Genomic DNA, 21,006 nt, shown 5'->3' on the forward strand with positions numbered 1-21,006 from the left:
ACTCATATAAATAAAACTTCCACAAAATTAATTTTTGTTATTATTTAACAATTATTTTAATAGATGAATTGTATTATCCAAAAATAAAAAAATTGAGAATCGAAGTGTCCATTTTTTTTGGACAGAGATCGCATTGTCTTTCGTAAAAATGGACAAGGACTAGACTGAGTCTTTACTCTAAAAAGATTGGTTTATAAGAATATAAAAGTGATAAATTAGCCTCTAATTTTAAATTATTTATTTGTATAAAATAAATATCAAAATATAAAATATATATTTAAAATATATTTATATTTTATATACAAATATAAAGTGAGTAGCTTAAATTGTCTTCACTACATTTTACGTGCAAAAAATTTGCCTTAAGCTTTATTACATTCTTTATAATAAATTTTGTGGTCTGGCATACAAGGTAATTAAGTATTAATTTTGTGCAATATAACGTTTAGAGTTTTTTTTTCATTTTGAGTTTGCCATAATATGCTTGTAAATACTTAGAATCAATCGGGTTAACAACGAATAAGATTAAAAAAAAATGTATATTTTGTCTATATAATTGATAAAATAAAACATCTTAAAATTTGCATAATTTGATGCTTAATCCATTATAAAGCCCAAAAAGTAATGCCCATTATACGGAATAACATAAAATTAATTTTCTTTCTTATAACTGGGTAGGAGTAGTTTTTATGATATAGGAGTAGTTTTTATAATATAAAATTAAAAATAATTCTATAAAAAAGATACGAGGCAGATATGATTATTCTAACATTACAACATTCTTTACCTAATCTTTAGCTATTAAACAACCATATTTTTTGGTGTCTATTCTATTAAAAAAGTAGTTTTTTTTTTTGTTATAGAGCCGCCTAGAGAAACAGAGGAAAGAAACAGAGATACAAGACTGTTATAGTGTCCACAACATAGTTTAGAATACAAAATTTGTCACACAATCCTGAAAATTGCAAAAGCTTATACACAAGGATATGAGTATGTGCATCCATTTAAGATACTTGAGACTCAATCGGGGTGTGGACTGTCCAAAAGAGGATCATCCTGATCCAATCTGCACCCTTGGAATCTAGAGACTTTAACTGTTGAGCTTGCTTCCCATTATAACCTCTCGTATGGAATATGGAGGTTCAAGAAACTGAAACATCTTAAAAGAATGTTATGTGTGACTAGTAAAACCATTCCACCTGATACATCAGGAAAAGATTGTTTGCCGAATTTCCAAATCCTCCAACTTGTCACTCTTCACGTGAATTTCCTTCAAAGATTACCAAGATAAATATAACGATGTAGTATGAACTTGATGAGCTTAACTTTAGCTACTGTTTCTTGAACAATCTAGGAGAACTTACCAGCCTACGTGTTCTCAAAGTAACCTCACGAGGGATGTTCAGTGAAGACTCACTTAGCCTTGCCGCAAAAAGCTTCCCAAATCTTGAAGTGTTTCATTTGAAACGGATGGGTGTCAAAGAATGGATACTAGAGAAAGGTGCAATGTCATCTCTCCGACATCTGATCATCAAAGACTGCAACTGGGATGAACTTTCAGAACAGCTGTGGTCCTTGACTATATCAACAATAATGTTGATATTGATTTTGACTGAACAAGAAAAGCATCCATATATGGCTTCTTTTTAATACAAGTAAATTCATCCCAGTTATGATCACTGTCATGTCCTATACCACCAAATAAGAAACTACCATTAACTTGTTCCCATTAGCATACAACATACTTTAGCTTCTTTATTCACTTCTTTTTTTAACTGTTCAATTTGACCCATCTTCTAATATACGGTACTCTGATGTGATGTAATGTAGCAAACATAATTTGCTTTTTAATAGGATAAATTGTGTTACATTTTACTACAATCACTATTGTGGTAGATAATATCAAGTGGATTTCTTAATTAGCTGTTGTATATCATTCTTTTGTAGCATTTTAATGTTGCTTTATTTCTATTCAATCCTGTTTTGACTTATGCATTAAGTAAATTCTGAAATATTACTTGCTACTTTAGTCTGATCTATCTGTCCTAGATTGGTAATTTCTTTTACATATTAGTTTAAATGTATCAAGTTAAAGTAAGAATATAAAAATCCTTAGTAACTAACTAGATGTCTAGATAGCAGTCTGATTAAGAACAATTTTTTTGTTTCAACGAAGAAAAACAATTTCTTGGTTTCGAAGAAGAAGACAGGTCAAGAAGTGTAAACGCCCTGTCACTATATGCGTATGTGTTGTTTCAAGGGTCAGCTCCTTTGAAGCCTTACACTAAACAGGGTGAGGGTCAATATTCAATAGTAATGTGTTTGATGTATTTGAGTCTTTGAGAATTGCTTTACAAAACAGGGGAATTTGAGAAAAAATCAATGTATTTGTAATACGCATACACATTTCGGTTTGACCAAGTGTTTGTTATGAAACTCTACTGGCATGTCCAGTTTCATTGCCAGTTTTTCTTCTTTATTTCTTCAGTTATAAATTAGGTTATGTAGTTTCCCTTTCGTAACACCTAGTTCAAGTAACCAACTCAGTCTCTACATCAATTCTTGGTTAATTACCAATGCTTTTTTGACTAACGATTTCATCAGTCACATATTGATTACTTGTATGACATTAAGATAGATCTTATGCGTTTGATTTCATTCTGATGTGCCTAACATTATAAGGATACACATCAGCTAAAAAATATTTGTGGCGTTGCCAAAGCTAACATGGTAGCTGAAAGTATACAATCAAATTAATGAGAAAAGTATATTTATCTATAGCAATCAGCAGAAACAACTAAGCATGTATAAGATTTTCATAGTAAAATGTCACAGCTTTAGAAATGAAAAAGAGCTAAACCCTAAAACCTCACCACAAGACTAGACTCTAGAAAGCAAGACAGTGATTAATGATTCCCCAAGCACTTGATAAATCAAGTTTCACCATGGATAGTCAAAACTCAGATCTGAATGTAACTTGATGCACAATGCATCTTGCTCAGTACTTCTACAGTTCTACATTAATCACAAAGTTTAAAAACTAGCAGGAATAATGTGGCGCAAAGCATAGCAGAATAGTTAAATAGCATTCTTCTTCTTCTTCTTATCCTTATGCTTACTATTACTAGGGAACGGCAAGAGACTCTCTGTATATACAGTGCACCATGTCCAGTTGAAAGTCTGCAGTCGAAAAAGTGGACATCTAAAACGTCGGAGCAGTTCTTCTCTGAGATTATATTTGGCAAACTTTAATGATCTATATATTACTGCAACAACGTCACGATCATTGGATAAGCATAGAGGCTCAAACTCTAAACAAGGAATGACATACAAAGTCCAAGATGAGTAAACTTTGTATTCTTTCATCACCCATATGTGTGTTTTACATCCAACATAGTCCTGAGAACACAAGGCTAGGCACCCTCCTAGTATGAAAAATGTGGCAGCATCACGCATTTCGAGTTGTTCAGGCAAAGATATCTTTGAGAAACTTCTTTCCTTCAGATCAAATACAAGAAGACCATCACTGTGATGTTTTTCAAGATAGTAAGACAACCAATGAATAGAGCCATTCAAGAATAACCCACGAGATCGCCACTCCATAAGAACCAATGGTTTGGGGACTGCAGCATCAAGATTAATCCATGAATTGGTTTTCAAGGAGAAGCAATCTAAGAGTTGGCAGTTACTATCCTTCCAAGCTATAACAAGTAAGTAGTCATCCAGTGTAGCATCGTAACCAAATCCATACAGCATCGCATTACCGGAAAATCTAAAGTACCTGCCCTTAGTACGATGAACAATATCTAACCAAGAGTAAGATACTCTTTTGCTGAATCCGGTGAGTGGGTTCCATACTACAAAAAAGTGTGGCTCTTGGTGTAAGAGAACAAACCCTCTGCAGGATCCCATCAAACGAAACTCAGAAGGTGGCGGCTTCTTGAAAGGGAAAGATAACTCTCTTACTTTATAATTTTTGTCGTTGAAAGCTTCTTCAAGGTGAATAAGGTAAGCTTCCGTGGAGTTTTTTTTGTAGATGCACGCATTGGTGGATGCAAGAGAGAGGTGAAGATGCGATTCCGCAAAGTCTGGATCGGAAATGAGAGAGTGCCAAAGCTTCGAAACGCACTTGAGGCGGCCAAGATGTTTGACCGGAATCCTGAGTAAGATTCTTTGAATCAGGTCAAGAGGAAGGATGTCGTTAATGCTCTTCTGCTTCTTCTCCTCCATGATCGATCACTCTTCAGCTTTGTTCTTTTGTTAGGGTTTCTGCCTTGGTACAACACGGGATTTGAATCTGCTTGTGAACACAAGGGATTATTAGATAAGCTTATAAAGCATTAACCCCAAATTGTTATGTGGAAACTCAGGTGCATGCACCTAGTTTTCATCTTTGTAAATGTATGGGTATATAAAGAGTTTTTTAATTTTGATGGAGTGATTGTTGGTGTATAATATGGTTATGGAGGTATATGGTGATTTATAGGATTGTGATGATTACATAGAACAAATCGGATGGACTGATTGGAAGAACTGTAATCGGACGGTTCGATGATTTTAGTAATCAGATCGTATACACGTACTGCTTCCACGTGGTGCGCACGCAGCTGCTTCTGTGGTTGACTTCGTGACATCTTTATCTCATTTGAGTGTCACCTTCGTATTGCTTCCACATGGTGCGCATGCAGCTGCTTCTGTGGTTGGTTCCGTGGCATCTTTATCTTATTTGAGTGTCACCTTCTGCTTCCACGTGGTGCGCATGCAGCTACTTCTGTGGTTGGCTCCGTGGCATCTTTATCTTATTTGAGTGTCACCTTCGTATTGCTTCCACGTGGTGCGGTGCATCTATATCTCATTCGAGTGCCACCTTCGTAATGCTTCCACGTGGTGTGCATGCAATGTCACCTTCGTAATGCTTCCACGTGTTGCGCATGTAGCTACTTTTGTGGTTGGCTTCGTTGCATCTATATCCTATTCGAGTATCACCCCTTCTCTTTGTAAAAAAAATCGGACGGCCCGATTTCTTTCCCCCTAAACAGGGTATACTATATATCACCCTAAAACTCCATAACCCTAGCGTAACTCACGTGTGAATCATATAAAAAAATAGCCTAATAATAAAAGATTGATTTTGAAATATTTAATTACTCTATTCGTCTTTGCTTTAAATTTTGTAATTATGTATTTGTGAAGGAAAAAAATAGTAAAATACTAGAGTTGACGAAATATATTTTACAAATTAAAAATACTCACAAGGAAGAATCTAACGAGATCTTTGAACACATTTTTTAAACGGAATATTCTAATAATTTTAACGCTTTTGATACAGAAAAGACCTATATAAAGATCCAATTGAAAGGAAACAAATATAATAACCAAATTGCAAATTCGATAAAACATAAAAACCAACAAACTTTTTTAAAATATAAAATAACGATAATCATATTATGTGTATACTAAATAATCTGTCACGAATCTGAGTTTCATTTAAGAGTCTGACCAATGAGTTGCTGGTGAATGAGCTGACTACTCGACCAATTTAATTTAGTTAAAAACAAAATACATGTATTTATAGACAAATATATAACAATTAATTTAGTGACTATTTTTTATATGGCTAAATATATACATTATATGATAAATGATTTAGTAGTTAATTATAATATTGAGTTATTAACATAGCACACAAATACCATACAATGAATTGAGTCAAGGACTAGTGTTTGACCTATAAAACCAAATAAAGAACTACAGAAGTAGCCAAAAATAAGATACTGCTATGTGTTGGCCCCTGAGAGATGCAGGCAAAATTAGCTGCCAAAATAAGTGCATTTGAGAATAATTATAGACTATAGTTGTTCATATTGGAATTTCTAGTTATGTCGCAATTAAGTGATTTTATGGTGGTGTTACATGTGACTGTTTTCTTACGTTGCTGCTAGCTTTTTCTCTGCCTTTTGCTGCATCGAGTAAAGTATTAGATCATCAAAATTGTTAGATCAATCTAAACTCTAAAATATATAAAATAGGCCTATGTTTCAAAGGATTTCTCCATGTTGCATTTTGAACAAAGTATTAAATAGTGTACATTTAAAGCATAATCTTCTTTCCTATATGGTTACTCTCTGAGTTTCTGGACACTGCCTTAACAGTTTGAAAGCGAAATGAAAGAACATGCACTACAAAATTGAAGAGGGATCAAATATAAAATTATCCCTACTATTAAGAAAGGAATATTTAACATTTCGATCTAAAACATTTATTTGTATCTAGTTCTGCTCATGAATCTCAGCCATCCCCTTTTTTTAACCTATTAATTTTAGAGTGCAATAGCTTCCATCTTCTGTTACACATTCAGAAAGGGGTTTAAAGAAAATGGAAGCTAGCAAGTTAAGTCTTCATTTGCTATCCTATATTTAAGTCTTCATTTGCTATCATATTCCACACCTCAGCTTAAAAGTTCAGAATCGCATTTAATAAAAATATATCTAAAAGCTAATCCTAAAACTATAAAGTACCTAATAAAACAATGTTAAAAGGCATACATAAAATGTAAAATTTACACCACTATAACAATTATATCAACATGCTACAAGGTTTCATTACCAGATACAACAACAGATAAAGTTAAAATAGAAAACTTAAGGGGGTTCAATTAACCTATCATGATAGGAAGCCCTACGAGCACATGCTCTATGAACAATGAATAATTCAAGTGGCAAACACAAATATCTCAAATGTCAACAAGCAGAATAATCAAATACATACTACTAAAGAGCAAACTGAATTGATAAATTAACAATTTGTTACATGTTAAATCTCATATTGATGTTTGATATTCTGTGTAGACATGATAATGCAACCAAGGAAATATTGAATAAAGATAAAGCATTTAATATAACAGATTGGATTCAACTAGAGGAAGCTATATTTGGACTTTCAAATGTTCCAGTTTTTCACATTCATAGTTGGAAGAAAGGAAATCACATTTTAAAGCAAAGCAAAGCAAAGCCAAAATAAAATCAAATTGTCTAGAAGCTTCTTCCAGCTCAATTTGTCAATCCTACACTTTATTTACAACAGAATTAAGTGGCTCTGTTGTGCAGTCATTCTATTCTAATTCTCTTTCCTTGTTTGACATCTTTCTGACTCTGATTGCCTACAGAAAAGATCACCATTGCATTACACATGAAAAAAAAATGTAAAAGTTAAAATCCCTCACCACAAGACTAGGCTTTAGGAAGCAAGACAGTGATCAATCATTCCCTAAGCATTGATAAATTTCAATTTCACCATCCATAGACAAAAGTGGCATTTGATTGGAACTTGATGCACAGTGCATATTATTCATTACTTATTCATTAATCATAATGCAATGAAAACTAACAGGAATAGCTTGGTGCAAAGCATAGGAGGATAGTTACATACCGATTATCCTTATCCTTAATGTCACTACTCACTAGGGAGTGGCAAGAGACTCTCTTTATACACAGTAAAGGTTTCACCGATGGGAAGCGGACAATAGAGATTTTTAAAATGCTTGAGCAGGTCTCCTCTGACATTGTACATGAAGTACCCTCTTTTATCATAATCTCTTCCAATAATATATATCACTGGATAAGCACAATGGCTGAAAGACTTTGCAAGAAATCTTAAGAGTCCAAGATGAGTGCACTTTATATTTTCATCACCCATATGTGAGTGTTACAGCTATCACGATTGTGATAATACAAGGCTAGGCAGCCTCCTAGTAGGGCGAGACCTGAAACCTGAATAGTCACATGAACTCGTTACCGGTTATTCTGGGGCAGATATCATTGAGAAAGTCCTTTCCTTCAAATCGAAGAAAAGAATAGCATCCCTGTAATCTTTAAGATGCAAAGGCACCCAATGAATAGCGCCATTAAAGAACAACCCATGAAAATAGCAGTTATAAAAACCCAAGGGTTTGGGGAGTGGAGTAGCAAAAATAATCCATGAATTGGTTCTCAAGGAAAAGCAATTAAGGTGATATTGGCCATGCTTATCCTGCCAAGCTACAACAACTAATTAGTCATCCTGTGATGCGTCATAACCAAATCCATAGAGATGGAATTTGGAGGGACGGATAAAGTCCTGGTGCTTACAACTAGAAACAATATGAGAGTAGAATATTCTTTTGCTGGATACAGTCAGTGGGTTCCATACCAAAAGAAAATGTGAGTTTCCATGTAAGAGAACATAGCCTCTGCACGATCCAAAAACCTCAAAATCAGAAGCTGGTTTTTTCATCTGAAAAGGGGGACACATCACTTTTACGCGTGATGCATGATTGTCGTTACTAAATAGGGCTTCTAAGTAAACGAAGTAAGCTACAGTGAGGTTTTTTATGAAGACGAGTGCGTTAGTGGCAGCAGGAGAGTGGTTAAAATGCAATTCAGCAAAACGTGGATCGGAAATTAGAGACTACCACAGCTTTGAAACACACTTCAGGCGAGCTAGATGTTTGACCAGCACCCTCAGCAGGATTCTGCGAATCAGCTCAAGAGGAAGGATGTCTTGAATGCTCTTGCTCTTATGATTCATCTTCTTCTCCATGGTGGATTCCTCTTTTACTTTGTTCCCTGTGTGCTTCAGCTTCTTCTTCTCGCTTGGATTGGAACGTTGCGGTTTTCGCAATTCATATAGCAACTCGCTCAAACCCGGTCCCCGGGACTTTAAATTGCTTTGGAAACCGAAAGCTAAGGGAAGGAAAACGGTCAGTTTTGGAATGACCATTTGAAACATAGTTATCAGAACCGAATCGATAATCAACCCGGTCATATGACCGGGTCACTGGGTTACTGGTTCAACTGGTGGGTCACTAGTTCACCCAGTTGACCTGGTCATAATCTAAAAAAATATAAAAGTAAATAAATGAAATTAAAATTATGTACTAAAATTAAAATGTAAGTCTTTACAAACATAATAACAATAATCAAATATTAATTTTTAGACATAACTAATGATGTAAAAAGAGATAATAAACTAGTTTCTAATATAAATTTAGAGCATAAGAAACACAGAAACAGATTTGGAGTTTCATGTATATATTTATAGGACAAATTTAGAGCTTGATCAATATTTTTCTCATTTTAATTTGCATCTATATCTTCCATAAGAAACATTACATTATGCAGAACATCAGAAATAGAGAAAGAAGAGTTTGAAGAGAGAGCTTCAAGAAATAAGTGAACTGAATTAACTTCATCTTATTCTTTCATCAATGAATCAATTATACACACTTCTTAGAGGGATACATAACAGAGTTAGAAAAGAGAGAAAGATCAGAGATCAGAACAAATTCAACACAACAACAACAAGGATCAATAACAAATTCAACTCAACTCAATTATCCAGCAACAAATTCTACTTCCACCAACAACCACATTTATGATATGTTCAGCATCAAATTCAACTTACAGCTGACAACAAATTCTACTTCTAGAATTCTAGCAACAAATTCAGCTATGATAACTATGATAACTTTCAGGCAGCAACAAAAACTTAAACTATGATAACTTTCAGGCAGCAACAAAAAAAAATTCAATTCTCCAAATATGATTTACAGCAGATTAACATTAGCTAAATCATAATTTCAGCAACAAACTCAACTTTGAGCAATAAATTCAAGATGTACTAATAATTTACAGCAATAAAATTGAAAGAGGAATAACAGGGCTGAAGCTGAAACTCACATAGGCAGAGAGACGAAGCAAGCGTTGATGGAAGACCCGGGCCGAAGCTGAAACCCTAAACCCAGACTCAGGGCCGAGGAAGCGTTGATGGCCGAAGCAGGAAGGCGAGCTTATGAACTATGACAGAGCGCGACAGAGCTTGAGCGGCGATGAGCTTGAAGCGGCGACGAGCTTGAGGCGGCGACGTTAGCTTGAGGCGGCGACGAGCTTGAGGGGGCGACAGAGCTTGAGGCAGTGACGAGCTTGAGGGGGCGACCAGAGCTTGAGGAGCCGGCGACGGGCTTGAGGGACAGAGTGGCGAGAGAAGAGAGAGGTGAGATGGGTTCTGATTCTAGGTTAGGACACCAAGCAAGAGGGTAAGTGAGGGAGAGAACAAAGAACGGCACTGTTTTAAAAAAAAAAAAGATTAATCCGGTCCGGATTATATAAACCGATCCGGGTCACCGATTTTTATGAAACCCGGCCGAATCAACCGTTTTTTGTCGAATTTATACTTAAACGGTTCAATGAGTGGCTCGATCCGGCTATATAACTAAGTGACTGAGTTTTCGATCGAACCGATCAGATCAAGCCGGGTTTGATAATTTCGAAAGGAAAATACTTATTTGTTTAGAAGTTATTTCATGAATAAACTTTTTACTTTTAAGAATTTTTTTAAAATATTAAAAATATTTAGTTTTATTTAGATAGAGAAAAGAATATACCTTTCTAAATTAAATTACATAAAACATGTCGAAAAATAAATTTAGTATCGTTTAGTTCTTGAAAGCTTTTTAAGCTATATTCATAATTTTACCAAAGATATAAGATTTTTATTACAATGATATATAATTAAAAAGAGTTTTATTACAATTACGAAGGAAACAATGAAAGAGACGTTTTAGAATTGGAGTAAACCTATAATTGATCATATTGAAAGTTTGAAATGTCGTATTTTTATTATAAATATTTTTTTTTCGTCTTTAGATCAACTAAGATTTTTTAGTATAAAAATACTATTTTATTATTATTATTATTATTATTTTCTTTTATTACTATAAAAATCACTATAACTACTAAAATTATATTTTTATTTTTATCTAAAAAAATCATACTAACGAAAAAAAGAAAGCATTTTAAAAAAATTAATTTTGAACACAAGACTAAAATAAGACGAAATAAAATATTCGAGATAAAAATAAGACATTTTAAATATGCAAAATTAAGACTTAGTTCAAATATTTGGAACTAAAAGTGTCACGCACATAGTGTACATAAGGTCCTGGAAATGTCAGAGACAATCCTGAAACGCTGACACTCAAATTATAAAACTTAAAGGATTTAAAGACTAAAGTCATAATCAGGTCCACTAAGGTTCTTGATCTTTATCAAATTCTAACTAAAATCCTTAACAATTTTTCTTTCCTCCACAATCCTCCAAAATTATCAGCAGAACAACACCGACAAACAAGGCAGACAAAGCAAGCACAAGCAAAGTACAAGTAATGCAAGTAGCAAATATAGTAGGTAAGCATGATAAACACATAAGCAAGCCCAATTAATTTACATTCAAACAAAGCACACACGCATATGATGTATGTCTATCCTACTGGCCGTGAGTTCACGTGTCGGTTACTTTGGCAGAATCCGACACATCCAATAGTTAACCCGGATATCATCTTCTTGAAAATCGGTGGACGGTACACCACCACGAACCCCACTATTGCGAGCAGTACACCACCACGAACCACGTAAGATCTTTAATTGGGAAAACAACACATACATATGGACAGTAAACCACCACGAACCCCACAAAAAATTCACTTTTAAAAACATGTGGGCGGTACACCACCACGAACCCCACATACTTCTCAACACTAAGCAAGCGGTAAACCACCACGAACCTTGCCAGGTCAAGCTCAAACAATTTCGTTTCCAAAATCATTACACATTATTCATCATTTCAAATCTTACTTCACCCCCAAGTTACTTCTATTTTCTAGCTCCAACTTATTACTAGGCTTATCATTATGTTCTAGAGCTAAAAAGGGTAAAAAAAAAAATAGAGGTCTGGAGGTTTAAAATTAAGCTTTAAAACATAAAACACCTTTGCTAAAAACAAGGAAGTCACGCGTACATTTTTCCAAAAATTTGCCTAAGTTTGAAAAAGCTGCAAAATTCTAGTTTTTAATCCCAAATTTTCGATGCGTATAACTTTTTCATTTTAAATAATTTTTCCTCCGTTTTTCGAACAGCGTAAACTTCACGGATCCAATTTTCATGTAGAACAAATTTGAAACAGTTTAGGAGTTCGGAAGCCAAGTTATAGCTCGTCGAAGTTCGGCCAAAAACTAATTTTTACATAAACCTCAAAACCTCCTTTTTCTTTTAAAACTCACTCCAACCCAACTCATCATACCTATAATCATCAATACAACCCATCTTTATTAATACCACAACATTCTTCACAATTTTACCATTTCTTATTTCAACAACATCAAACTTCAACGTCTCAATACATCAATAGGATATCATTTTGCCTATTCAACATATATATGCATACACATAGCATCATCAATTCAGCATTCATAATTCATCCAACAAGCTCCAAATTCATATCACAATTCTTACCAAGGTTACTAAACATTAATTATACTCATACGTTCCAACCTAACCTATGGTCATCTAGTCTAAGTTTTCACAAAACATTATATATTAAATACGTGAAACATAAATCATACCTTAGCCGCTTTTCACATACTACCCAAGGCAAGACACCAAAGCCACACACTCAATCCCACAAGCTAGTTCACATATATCATACATATATACTTCAAAATTCATAATTTAACATACTAAAATCAAGAATTGGCTAGAGTTAGAAATCTCACCGTACCCACGGATCAAGAGAGCCAAGTACAACAAACTCCACAAGGTAGATTGAACCTAGAGAACCAAAATCAACTAATTCTCAACTTGGATTTCTCCTAAATTTCGAAAATTAAGGGATAAAGAGGCTGGAGTGGTGGAGTGGCTTACTTATAAAATTGTTCCAATAGATTTGTAGAGCTCGACGTGGTGGTCGCATGGTTGCAAACGGAGCAGCAATTGGAACTCGGATTAGCAAGATATGTGGTAGTTTAAAGGTGGTGTTAGGGTTATGGAAAGTTTACATGTTCTTCCCCCTTCCCAAATTGTTGCAGGGTGAAAATGGAAGGAAGGAAGGAAGGGCTGGATTCATTTAGTGTTGGTTTGGGTTGGATTGGACCCTTAAATTCATTTTAGGTCCAGTTTATTTGGTTTGGTCCGTTTAGTCTAATTTTAGACTAAATTTTTTAAAATTTGTGTTTTCGGTCTGTTTGATCTAATTTTGGGCCAAATTCTTTGAAATTGGTGTCAAAATTCTTATTTTAATTAGCTCTATCCTATTTTACTAATAAAATTTATAATTCTAATTTTTTTATTAAAATTAATTTATTAATTTATTATTTATTAATTTTACAGAATTTACATATGCTTAATGTACTATAAATCCCAAAAGAAAATGATGAGGCAGTAGACTTTGAATATGATTTTTCTGTAATATTTCAGCATTCGTTACCTCATTTTTAGCTATTAAACAGCCAAATGAAGAGAAAATAGGAGTTAGCAAGTTGATTAGTATTTTTTGTTATGATACTTAGATAGAGAGTTAGAAAAACAGGAAACAGAGAGACGAAATTAGTATTAGTGTTCACAACATAATTTACAATATAGAATTTTTTTGGTGACTAATTTACAATAATGTAAAATTTGTAACATAATTTTAAAAGATGTAAAGCCTATATACTCAACACAGTTAAATTTTTGTACTTTATGTACATATAATTGAGCTCTAAATATACAATATTTAATCCCTCCGTTGTGCATTCTTAATGCATAAAAAAAAAATCAATCGAAAAACGAAATTGAAAATCTACAGCCTAAATAAAGCTATTACATTTAAAAACCAATATTCTAGAGAATATATAAAAAATTGACAATTTCAACGTGGAGTTTACATGTTAAATTTCATATCAAAGTGTGATATTCTGTTAATAATGTGTTTGATATTGGGAATAAGTAGTATGACTATAATGCAATGAATTATGTGTTAAATAATTTGTTATTGTTATTATATTAAAATGTTAATATAATAAGGTCTTTGATTAAATTTAGAGATTTATTATTGTGATAGTGATCACAATATTAAGAGATAAATCTTTTATAATTTAATCTAAATTGTTCTTGGTCATAGGATTATTAAAAAGGACATTAATAATCCGGAAAGATCAATATATATATAATGGTCTTCAATATATATAGGGATATGACTATTAAACTGGCTCACTCTGAGAATTTCTAATGGTTATAATTACTGTATATTTGTCAATAGGATATTCTCAAGACGAACATAGTAATAGAGTTTCCTTTGACCTGTAACTATCATAGTAATTAACAATGTATTTATTATACTTTGATTCCGGACACCTAATACCCTAGGGTGCTAGTTGAATGGATATTGGGTATAATTTAAATAATTATAGAATTAATGATTAGTCAATAAGGAATCCGTCAACTCTCGGTAAAGAGTTTGAACTCTATGATTATAATGACTGAGATGAATAAAACCTTGGCCAAGGAGATTGAATGAATAAAGAAATGAGTTTCTTAAGTCATTCACAGTTCATTATAATAATGGTAACAAGTTAGAGTTTGACAATTAAACCATACTCTAAGGGTTAACCAAGAGCTGAAAAGATGGAAGGAATTATACTTTGTTCTTCTGAGGTTCTTAGTAAAAATATATTACTTCATACTATCGGGTCGTTGAGGAGTGTTGCTAGACGCCAACCTTGATTAGTAAATTTAGTATGACTAATTTACTACCCGCTTAGTATTGAACCTATGGGGTCACACACTAACGAGTGTTCTAACCTTTGCTATAGAATTATTTAATTATTATTTTGATTTGATCAAATAAATAATTATATTAATTCAAATAGAATATTATTATATTCTTTGCTACCACCAATAATATAATAATAGTATGATAATTGAGAACATTAAATGAGATTTGAGAATAATTAGTTATTCTATTTCTGAATTTGGATGAGATCCTAATTGATTCTGTTTTCAAATTGAAATTTGAATGATTCAGATTTAGAATTTCAAGATATGCTTTAAATTTGAATTGAGAATCAAATTTAAAATCAGTAACAAATCTCATACTATATATATGTACATCAAGAGTACAGGAAAGTCACGAGAGAATAACAAGAGTTTTATTCCTTTATCTCTACACACATAAATGTATGTGAGCCTAATTCTTGGAGAAGAATTTTATGGCATGCAAAGAGTTGCAAGAGATTTCTCAGTTTAGATCAGATGTCCATTGGTCAAGGAGTTGACAACAAATATTGGTCTCAGTGTGGATACGCATAGCGCCTTCGTACCATCGAAGGAGAAAGTAATTTTTACTACCGTACACAGGTATTTAGATTTGATCTATATATTATTATTGGAATAAAGTTTAAGCACAAAATAGATCTTTAGGATTACTTTTTTTTTCTTCCGCTGCGTGTTATGAACACATGTAATCCTTCATTTGATGTATTCGATATAAGAAAAGAATTGCTTATACATTTCATCGAACCACCTCCCATCTAATGCCTTTTTTATTTGTATTTGTAGGTCCGGTGATCAATGAATAATTCATGGCATCCTCCCATCTAATGCCTTTTTTATTTGTATTTGTAGGTCCGGTGATCAATGAATAATTCATGGCATTAAGTTGTATGCGTCCTAAAAGCTTTCATAAGCATAAGCAAGGTTAAATCGGATATCATGAGGTGTTGATTTTGTTTGTGAAAAAAGTATTAATCATACCATTAGTCATGACAAACCTTCCTTTTCGATTAGAGAATCCTTTCTAATTTGCATATCTCTTGTAGAAAACAAATGCTTCTTCTTCACTTGGAAAATTTTGACCAATAAAAAGTGTGAAATCATCTTCTTGAACTACAATATTATTTTCTTCAGCATCTAAATTTTGATATAATCCTTTGAAATGCTCATCATTCTGATCTCCATGATATCTTTTGAAGAATCGTCACAGTCTTTTCTAACTCTTGAGATAGTACTTCGTTAGGTAATGCAATCAAATCAAAATCGACCAAAAGTTTAGAAGCTTTACTAGTTTTTTCATTGTTGTTCTCTTTTGTTACAATACAAAACATGACAAGTAAAAAAAGTTTACAAATAGAAATTTAAAAACATAACATAAACATACAACTTAATAATTTAAAAGAATAAAAATTTCTAAAAACATAAAAATTGTAATTTAGCAGAAATCATGGTTCCATAAAGCAAATTCGATAACAGAGAGGGCATGTGCGTAGATAAATTGAGTAGTATAATCAACAAATAAAAAATTAAAAAACTCTATTTCGTAACAACTAAAAATAGATAAGAATCTCTACCTTTTAAATAGTATTCTAGTGCATCTTTGATCTGCTTTATTTCTATATAAGATGATTGTAAATTGTCAAATGATTACAATTTTTTAAAACAGAGAAAAGAGAAAAGAACAGATAATAGAAAGCGAGTTAGATAAATTGAAGAATTAAAATAGAGAATAAACACCCAATTTCATCATTGTCTATTTGTATGAAGGATAAAATGATGCCTGTCCAAAATAAAAAGATATTTCAACCCTCAACCCTTTTATTTTGGGACAATACGATTCTTCTATTAAAAAAATTATTTAAATAATAATATTATCCCTCGCAATTTGCCGCCGCTCATGTCACGCTCCTGTTTTTTACTTCATCAGAATTATATGCATTAGGCCATTGTCCTCGTCAAAAAAACTGTGCATCACCTCAAACTGATAAATAATGTAAAAGCTGCAAACTTATGCATAATTTGTAATGAATTTTTTTCCGTCAGATGTAATGGATTAATTTTGGTTCTTTTCATTATTTTTTGTTAAACATAAATAGTCCAAGCCCAATCTTATGTTTATTCAAACAATTTCGTTACGTTATCAATAACATTTCTGCTAACATCTGCTAACTTTTATTTATAAGTGTGTTTAATAAAAATGTTTTTGTGAATGTGTTGTGAATGTGTCTAATAAAAATATTTTTTTATAATTGTGTTTAATATAAGTGTCTTTATAGATATATTTTTTGGATATGTCTCTTTATATATGTGTTTAAAATATAATAATTAATTATTGTTGTCAATAAATTGGCAAAAAATATGTTAGTATCCTATACTTTTTCTTCTCCAAAATATTTTTTGTATGCAAAAGTAAAAAAAGGAAAAAAAATGCTTTAAATGAATCAAATTATTTAAATTTTTTTTTTTATAATAATTGGCTCGAATACACCAAAATACAAGTGAAGACACTTGTCCCATTCTCATGCATAATCTTTAAAAAAAAAGTTATTTTTGGTGTATACACGACACACGTGAGTGGTTCCCTAATTATAAATATATTTATTACATTTTGTGACAAATAGCAATTGATCATTTGATCATTGATCACTACTAGCTAGCACTAAGATATGACAGGTGTTAAAGTGATTTCAACGAGCACAATCCATGTAGCAAACAAGGATTCAACGGTGGAGGAGGAGATTCGGTTAACTCCATGGGATCTCCAATTCCTCCTATTTGTTCCCATTCAAAAAGGTCTTCTCTTCCGTAACAACCCCATCACTACTCCACCAACCATAATAATCCAACACCTCAAACATTCCCTTTCGTCCACCCTTTCTTTCTTCCCACCCCTCGCGGGCCGCCTTTCCGTTACGGAACACGATGACAACACTTCCTCCGTTTCCGTTATTTGCAACAACTCCGGAGCACTGTTTGTCCATGCCGTTGCAGATGAATACTCCGTTAATGATATCGTTAGTTCGGTTTACACTCCACGCTTTGTGTACTCTTTGTTCCCGCTCAACAGGGTTAGGAACCACGAAGGAATAACCAAGCCGTTGTTGGCGGTTCAAGTCACCGAGCTCAATGACGGTTTCTTCGTTGGGTGCACCATGAACCACGTTGTTGGAGACGGAACTTCCTTTTGGCATTTCATGAACTCTTGGGCCGAGATCTCACGTGGTTCGGAAGAATTGTCCAAGCCTCCCGTGCTTGAACGCTGGTTCGTTGACAGCTCCGCCTCTGCCATACGCGTTCCTTTGACGAAGGAGAAGATGATACAAAGTGGTTACGACGGTTTCGTCCCAGAACCTCAATGCGAGAGGGTTTTCCATTTCAGTAAAGACAAGATCGCTGAACTCAAGGCAAAAGCCAACGCAGAAATTGAAGGCAAAAGCAAAAACAAAATATCTTCGCTGCAAGCGCTTTTGACTCACCTGTGGAGATCCGTGGTTCGGAGCCAGGGTCTTGAGCCCGAAGAAGAAGTGAATTACGGCTTGACGATGGGTGGCAGGGGGAGAATAAAGAGTCCGGCAGTGGCGGAAAACTATTTTGGAAATGCAGTGCAGGTTGGAATAGTGCGCATGAAGGTTAAAGAGCTTCTAGGAGGAGGGCTTGGAAAGGGTGCGTTGGAGATGAACAAGATAGTTGGTTTGCACACGGAGGAGAAGATGAAGAGCTACTATAAGGGTTGGGCGGAGAACCCTAGGTTTCTGACGATGCGAGGTTTGGAGGGCAACAATGCTGTAGTGACAAGCAGTTCGCCAAGGTTTGATGTTTATGGGAATGATTTCGGGTGGGGGAAACCGGTGGCGGTGAGAAGCGGAGCCGTGAACAAGAGCCATGGTAAGATAACGGTTTATGCTGGAGCGGAAGATGGTGTTGACATTGAGGTTTGTCTTTCCTATGAGATATTGGAAGCTATGGGTAATGACCCTGGATTCATGGATGCCGTCTCTCGCTCCGCCACCTAATAACAAATTGAACTTTTTCTATCAATTAATTAACGTCATTATGTTATGTTTAAGTGTTTAACTCGTCAATCATCCACCCCCTCGTCATTAATGAATAAAGTGCAAGATCGATCTAAGTTTGCTAAGTGGATCGAACATCATATTACATCCAATCATGAATAAAACGAGTGATCAATAATAATTTGTGTTCTGCCGTACGTATACATTTGTTGCATTAAATTGAGTTCACTGCTATTTGTCTTATAAATTACTTACAAGCATTTTTTTCATACAAGTCATTTATATTTCTACGCATACATCTTTATTTTTCTCTTTTGTTATTGTCGTCATCAACATCACTACCATCTCCTCCTTCTCTTTTTCTCTCTTTTTTTATTGGAACTTTTTCTTCTCTCTTTTTCTCTTTCTCCTCCATTATCAGTTATCTTGTTGTTGAAAATGATAAATAATTCAAGTTCAGATTGTCAATTGAATCAGAACGAAATTGATTATTGTTTTGAATCCAATCAAGTAGTTAAAGTGTTATTCGATTCTAGTTAATTTTTTCGTTAGTAGTTTATGATTCTCTAGGTGAATAATGTTTCATCATTGATAGTTTGAATTGAATATAATGTAAAAATTTTGCATTAGAAGAAATATTTTTCTGTAATTTCAGCAAATTTGGGTATAACATTTTTCTTCTTTTTTTCATCATCATCACCATCTTCTTTTTTTATTCATCTTTTCTTTTTTGTTTTACCTTCTCAAGATTCTTTTTCTTTTACTCTCTTAACAAGAATAAAAATAAAAAAATCAAACGAAGAAGAAGAAGAAACACAATGCATGGTACAAAATCACTTAGAAGAGAATGAACTTACATTCATTCAACCAATGAAAGAAAGAAATGAGGAAAAAAAAGAAAAAAATATAGCATTATAGGAAATATTTTTCTGTATTTGCAATAAATTTGGGTGTAACACGAAGATATTTGAGTGTATTATTTAAAAATTTTCGGTGTATGTGTGCTGATAAGTTCTGCATAATTCAAAACTCTTCTTCTTCCTCCTCCTCATCTTTTGCTGCTTCTTCTTATTTCATATTCGTATAATTCTTCTTGGGAGAAAAAAATCAAACAAAGAAGAAAAAAATATATAATGTTTCAAAATCAATAGAAAGAGGAAAAGGAGAAAAATGCAGCAACAACAACAGTAATAAAAAAACGATTATGAAGATGAAACGCGAAGAAAAAAGAGGAGAAACGCAAAGAAGAAGGAATAGGACGAGGAGGAGGATACAAAGAGGAACGTGATTCGCGTGCGTTATGTAAGGTAGTGTTTGGTTGGTGTCCATGTTTCATTATGTCTGCTGTTTGGTTTGGTAAAACACAGATTTTCGAAGGATACGAGATGACACAGATGGACATGGAGATACTAAATTTGTGTACCTCCAATTTGGTGAGACACTGAGACACAATTTGTTAAACATTGATTTTTTACTCTTTTACCCTTATTGAATTTTTAAAATTTGTCTTCTTATCTACCCAAATCTTTCTTTTTTCTATTCTTCTTTTAGATTCTACAACCAAATTTATCCTTCTATTTTCTTCAAGAAAAAAAGTGTATATTTAATTTTTTTATTTATTTAAATTTTGATTAATCTTTGATAAATTCTGAGCTTTAGTTTTTCTATTTTTTTAAAAAAATTATATATTTAATATTTAAATGATAATTTAAGATGGTATTAAAAGAAATAAAAAATATTAGAAGAAATAAAAATTCAATAGTGATGATATGCAGTGTTTGGAGTAAGGGGTATACAGTAATGGTGGTAAAATTTGTAGTTAAATGAAAGGTAATTCAGTCTTTTTTAAATATGTGTGTTTTGTTCCTTATTTTTACCAAACACAATACATAGACACAAATATTTTATGCTCGTGTCTTTAATATCTGTGTTTTTGTGTCTATGTCTCATCATATACATCAACCAAACGGAGCCTAAGTGACTTGTATAACTTATATGTCAAAAAGACTTGTATGTGTAGTACTACCCTATAAATTATTGGAGTTTCAAATCTCATCTTGTTGTAACAATTTATTAACTAATAACACATCTTTAAAAATTTCGATCCGAGACGAAACCAAAATAATATAAGAAAAAGTTTACGAGTCAACACTTTTATTAAAATTTGGCTAGCACTTAACTAGTAAAAAAAAAGTGAGTAATCGTTTTACACTATTAGATGTAATCTCATACCATTAAAAATACTAATGATAATTAATTAATGATTATAAATTACAAAACATACTGACTCCCTAAGTAGTGATATTTATTTGTAAATAAATTAAAAAATTAATATTTTTATCTTTTTTTGTCAATATTTAATCAATTTTTTA

At 33.1% G+C, this 21,006-nt stretch overlaps 2 protein-coding genes and 1 long non-coding RNA gene across 3 annotated transcripts; 1 reads left to right on the forward strand and 2 right to left on the reverse strand.

Moving 5' to 3' along the window:
- Positions 1-2,906: 2,906 nt before the first annotated feature.
- Positions 2,907-4,230, reverse strand: LOC107486197 (F-box protein CPR1-like). The gene has a single exon (XM_016106753.3). The coding sequence runs from the start codon at positions 4,228-4,230 to the stop codon at positions 3,079-3,081; it is 1,152 nt and encodes a 383-aa protein (XP_015962239.1). The 3' UTR covers positions 2,907-3,078.
- A 2,675-nt stretch (positions 4,231-6,905) lies between these two features.
- Positions 6,906-10,065, reverse strand: LOC127739732 (uncharacterized). Its single transcript, XR_008008376.1, has 2 exons — positions 9,717-10,065; positions 6,906-8,720 (listed from the first exon to the last, which is right to left on the reverse strand). It is a non-coding gene; the product is annotated as an uncharacterized LOC127739732 (long non-coding RNA).
- A 7,222-nt stretch (positions 10,066-17,287) lies between these two features.
- On the forward strand, positions 17,288-18,823 carry LOC107486482 (uncharacterized acetyltransferase At3g50280). The gene has a single exon (XM_016107033.3). It carries the CDS (start codon positions 17,288-17,290, stop codon positions 18,632-18,634), a length of 1,347 nt encoding a protein of 448 aa, XP_015962519.1. The 3' UTR covers positions 18,635-18,823.
- The last annotated feature ends 2,183 nt before the right edge of the window (positions 18,824-21,006 follow it).

This window comes from Arachis duranensis, chromosome 4 (genome assembly GCF_000817695.3).
Source record: "Arachis duranensis cultivar V14167 chromosome 4, aradu.V14167.gnm2.J7QH, whole genome shotgun sequence".
Taxonomy (NCBI): Eukaryota; Viridiplantae; Streptophyta; class Magnoliopsida; order Fabales; family Fabaceae; genus Arachis; species Arachis duranensis.